Source organism: Perognathus longimembris, chromosome 9, assembly GCF_023159225.1.
Source record: "Perognathus longimembris pacificus isolate PPM17 chromosome 9, ASM2315922v1, whole genome shotgun sequence".
In the NCBI taxonomy this organism is placed as follows: Eukaryota; Metazoa; Chordata; class Mammalia; order Rodentia; family Heteromyidae; genus Perognathus; species Perognathus longimembris.
The window spans coordinates 26,736,869-26,741,781 of NC_063169.1; the positions used below are offsets into that span (position 1 = coordinate 26,736,869).

General features: G+C 49.0%; 1 protein-coding gene across 1 annotated transcript; it reads right to left on the reverse strand.

Annotated features, from left to right (window-relative positions):
* Nucleotides 1-249: 249 nt before the first annotated feature.
* Nucleotides 250-4,371, reverse strand: Pnrc1 (proline rich nuclear receptor coactivator 1). The gene is made up of 2 exons (XM_048353848.1): nt 3,431-4,371; nt 250-2,068 (listed from the first exon to the last, which is right to left on the reverse strand). The coding sequence occupies exons 1-2, from the start codon at nt 3,968-3,970 to the stop codon at nt 1,625-1,627; spliced, it is 984 nt and encodes a 327-aa protein (XP_048209805.1). The 5' UTR covers nt 3,971-4,371; the 3' UTR covers nt 250-1,624.
* Between the last annotated feature and the right edge of the window lie 542 nt (nt 4,372-4,913).

Sequence of the window (4,913 nt, forward strand, 5' to 3'; positions counted from 1 at the left end):
TAATCCTAGGCATTAGTGAATCCCAGATCAGATTGGGTTATGTAGCTACACCCTGCTTCGAAACAAGGAAGCACTATAGCTTTTAATATTCATTTGAAGTTGCTAGGCAAAAGATATATAAACTTTCCCAAGCATAACAAGGTAAGATTCTTCTATTCAAGCTCCAAATTAACCCAGCATTCCAGGCTTATTTGGGAAGGGGAAAAAGACAAAGGTATCATTTTTCTCACCTAAATCAACTTACAGACTCATGTACTATTCCTGCATGGAAATATTGGCCAATTATTCAGAAATACTTTATGAGCCACACTTTAGCTTTGTCTAATATGACAATTACCTATTGTTGTAAAATTTTCTTGGAAATACAAATGTACATGCACAGATGCACACACATTATTAAAAGCCTGGTCTCCCACAAAGTTCACTTACTCTCAAGCTTTAGTTGTGTGTCTTTGACTCACATCTGTAATCCTAGCAACTCAGGATGTGGCTACTGAGATTTGTGGTTCAAAGCCAGCTAGGGGGTAGAAAATTTGCAATACTGGATCACCAATGAACTAGTAAAATAAGACTGAAGGCTCAAATGGTACAGCAAGATAGCTAAGGCAGAGTTTGAAGTCTTGAGGGGGTAAGCCTTTGGTACTGCCCTCCTCAGAACCAAATCCCCAAGTATTATATTTTTTCAATTACACTTGCCTTGGTTGAGGTTAATGCCAATATAGGAAACCCAAGTATTTCAGTCACTGAAGAGTATGACATGGTTAAGTCAATGCTACTTAGTAGGTGACTTAAGTTTTGTAGAATTAGCATGAAAATAAGGCATAAAGCCAGTAGAATGGAGCCAGTAAGTAGTGCATCCTTGTGACCTTAGCACTTGGGATGTTGAAACTGAAGCCAGACAGGATGACCCAATAAACCACTCAAATCTCACAAGATCTTTTGATCAGACATTCAAACTTGAGAAACAGTCATACACAAAGAGTCAAGACTTTTTTTGGGGGGGGGGGAGGCCAATTATTATTTTATAATTTGATTACAACCAATTTTGTTGGCATTAAATTAGAAGCATTTTAAATTTGTGAAAAAATGGCTATACCAAAACCAGCAATTATGTTTGGTAAAAATGGGAATAGTTTTCCAATAGTTACAGATTAGATGGCAGAAATCAATTTAAGGAAACACAACCTCATGTTCACAATGATTGTGCCACAAATTTAAACTTCAGTAGTGCATTAGTAAACTTCACATTTAGATTTTCACTTTGAGATTTGACAGCTGTTTCTTAAAAAGAAAAACAGTACCATGTGCAAATAAATCGGTCTTCCATGTGCCTTAGCACATAAAATTTCTCCACTGTATATATACAAAACACCTACCACGTTGGCAGGGCAAAATACATACTTTCATAACAAAACTATAATGTACCTCTCAAGTATGAACAATATACACATAATACATGGTATACAGTATTTACAAAATATAAAATATAATACAAGCTGTATGTAACTTTTTAGCTCATCTTGTGCACTGTGTTGCAACAAGGCAAATTTCCATTTCTGTACCTATTTTAGAGTCCAGAAATTTGGGGAATACTGTTTTACATACATATTGGAATGTGAACTCTTTAAGTTTGAACTTTCAGGAGCGTTTTTAAGTGCACGGCCATCAGCTCCCTATTGGGGTTGGCATTCTCAGCAGTGTTTCCCATCCAGTGACTAGGAGGCTTTGGAAGAACACTAGGAGAAGGTGGATCACTGAACCTTGCCCCAGCGTAGTTTTCCTTTTGGCTTCCTTCAGTTAGAAATGCTGATTTCTTCAAATTAGTACTTTTAATGTTCTCAGTATTTTTAAAAGGCTTTTTCTCCTGCTTCTGAATTCTATCAGGCATATCAGAATCCTGTCTGAAGTTATTTTCATTCCTTTTTGCAGAGGTCATCTTGGTTAGTGGCAAATTATGTCTGCTTTTCTGTCTGTTTATCTTTGGTTGTTCACACAAGTGTATACCATACACAAGCTGGCCGTGGGGAAGGGCAATTTTCTCTGATTTTCCCATCTTTGATTTAAAAACCTACAAAGATAAGAAACACAATCGTAAATATAGCTTGAAAATAACCATCAGTTAAAAATCTAACATTGTTTCCTGGAAACTTATATTCTCCATTGCACTAATCATTGACTATCCCAGCATGTAAGCCCCTTGTTTGGGGCTAAAAATGAAATCACCTGTTACCAGTGCACAAACCGGTCCCCAAACCTCAAACGAATAATTTAAAACTCCAAACGAATCATCTAAATCTTCCTACAACTGTAAGCAATAGTAAAAGAGAAGTGTTTGTCCTGCCCCTTTCAAGTTCAACCTCAGGGAATTTAATTTGTCTCACTTACCTTAATCACCTTTTAAAGGGGAGTGAACTTGAGATCCTGGGAAAACTAGATCTCTGGGCAATCTGGAGAACGGAGAAACTTCATTGACTAAAAAACTTTGTCTACCCCAAACATTGATTTTATCAAACCATAAAAATATAAGGCTTGGAAATGAAGACGGCTCTTTAAGGAAATAAATACAGAGAGATCTAGTTTTTCCCTAGAGCACAGCTCAATCACTAATCTCAAACCACTCTTAACGAATAGCTGTCTGGTAATTTTCACGACATTATTAACGTTATTGAAATTAAGTTCCTAAAACGTTGTACTTTGATAAGTCGTTTTAAACATTTAATCTGGTTTGCGTTTTGGTCCTTTGCATCCAAATCCCAGTCACAGAAGTTATTTGCCTAACATCAATTTCGAAAAAGCCCAGGCCCTTCGCAAAGCTCCGCCGGGGAAGTGGGTAGCAGCAGACCCGGCCAGCGCCGGGCAGGCGGAACTCGGCGTCCGAAGCTGCCAACTTTGGAACTTGGGAGTGGCCGAAGTGGGTCAGGCTGTGGCGGATAGAACCGGACGCGGGGCCAGCCAAGTCGGGGGCCGCTGGCGGCTGCACCCTTTTCCCCACACCGGAGCATTAGAACCAATCCAAAGGCTCTACAGAGGAGTCAAGGAGTGCCAGCGTCTCGAGGTCTGCCGCTCCCACCCAGCCTCGCCACCTTCATAAGCGCCCGAGCGCTCCGCACGTAGCGCGCTGACGTCAGCCCTCCCGCGGGCCCGGGCGCCGCCCTCCCCCTCCGCCGCGCGCGCCCCGAACGCCGAAACCCCCTGGAACGCCGCCAGCCTTCTAAATCGGGGCTGTTGCTGGGGCCCAGGCGCTCACCCCATTGGCTGGCTCCCGGAAGCCAATCAACAGCGCCAGCGCAGGCCGCCCCTCCCCCCCCACCAGCGGGCGTCACGGAAACTTCCCTCCCGAGTAAACAGCCGCCCCCACCCCGCCCCCACCCCCGGTCCTCGGTCCCGGGCCCCAAACTCCACCGTAGGTCCCGGTCCGCGCCGCCCTCACCTCTCTCTGGGACGGGGGTAGACCGGGCTCCGCCGGCTGCAGCGGCCCGGGGACAGGGCTCGATCCCTCCGTTCGGGTGGCCGCCGCAGCACCCAGGGCCGAGGCAGCGGCCTGGCCCGAGCCCTCCTGCGATGCGCTCGGGCGGCTCGCCGGACTCCGACCTTCCTCCAGGCTCGGCCGGTGCTGCTGGTACTGGTGGAAGCGGCTGGGCAGCTGCCCCGCCGGGGAGGCCCGCACCTTCTTCTTCCGCCGCTTCTTCGGCGCTGCCCGCGGGGTGCCTCCCGCCGGGGTCAGGCTGCAGTTGGGCAGAGCTGCGGGAGCGCGAGGCTGGGGGGTGAGGCAGGGGCCGTCTCCCCCCAGGAAGTGCGGGAGGAAGAGGGTCGGGGGCAGCGCTCGGGGGTCCGGGATCCGGGGCACGGGCGGCGGAGCCGTGGTTACCATCGGGAGGGCCCCGAAGTAACCGCGGCCGGAAAAGCCGAGCGGCGCCAGACGATTGCCCAGAACCAGCGGCTCCCGCTGCGGGACGGAGACGACGGTCATGGTGCTAGGAGGCAGGTGGCTCTGCGGGACGGGGAGGAGGAGGAGGAGGTGAAGCCGGGGGTCCCAGGGTGGCGGCGGCGGCTGCTGCTGAAAAAGCTAAAGGAGAGCGCGGACCGGGGCTCGGGCAGTGGCGGCGCAGCAACAAATAGCTCAGCCCGGGTTCCGAGTGTTGTTATCAGAAGCTCCGCCCCGCGCCCGCCCGCCGCCCTGCGGGAGCCCAATCTGCACGCGGCGGGCGCGGCCACGCCTCTCAGGCTCCGCCTCCGGCTGCTCGGGGGCCGGACTCCTCCACAGGCCACCCGCGGCAGCCCGGCACAAAGAGCGTGCACTGCGCAGGCGCAGCCAACGGGCCCTTTCGGGAAGAGTCACCCCGCGAACAATGAAGTTGGGCTTCGGTCCCAGTCCCCCGCCCCCGCCGCGCCGCGCTCCCCACCCGCAAGTCGGGGCTGGCTGGGCGCCGCGGGCGGAGCGGGAGTCGGGAAGCCTCCAGGCTTGCTTGATGGTCCTCAGCTACTGACCTTGGCGAAGTATCTTTTTTGTTAGCTTGTTTCTAAATATCCATTCTCTAAGTCCAGCCCAACAAAATTATGTGTTTTTTTTTTAATAAAAGATTTCAGAGATCAGAAGAATTTCTTTCTTAGCCGATGGAGATCAGCCTACATTTAAGCAATGTAGTTAATGAACTGTGTCTCCTGGTTTGTTTGTTTTTTGTTTTTTTTGTTTTTTTTAAATCAGCGCTGCGTAACCATTAGGTTTTTAGAAACTGGCTTCGCAGTGTACAGAAAGTTCACAAATCTGTAATGTGGGTGTTAGAAAGGCTGCAGAAGAGTTAAAAGACGGGGATGGCCGCATTACAGGACACAGGAGGCAGCGGCAAACCAACTGACTTTTTTGAGGGAGAAGGTGAAATAGCCTGCTACACGCAGGGTTTTCTTTTGTTGTT

What these genes read in the sequence shown, in the direction of transcription:
- Pnrc1 (XM_048353848.1), bottom strand. Translation starts at nt 3,970, where the DNA reads ATGACCGTCGTCTCCGTCCCGCAGCGGGAGCCGCTGGTTCTGGGCAAT. An exon ending in TACCCCCGTCCCAGAGAGAG is followed by an intron (nt 2,069 to 3,430) that starts GTGAGGGCGGCG and finishes TTATCTTTGTAG; the next exon opens with GTTTTTAAATCAAAGATGGG.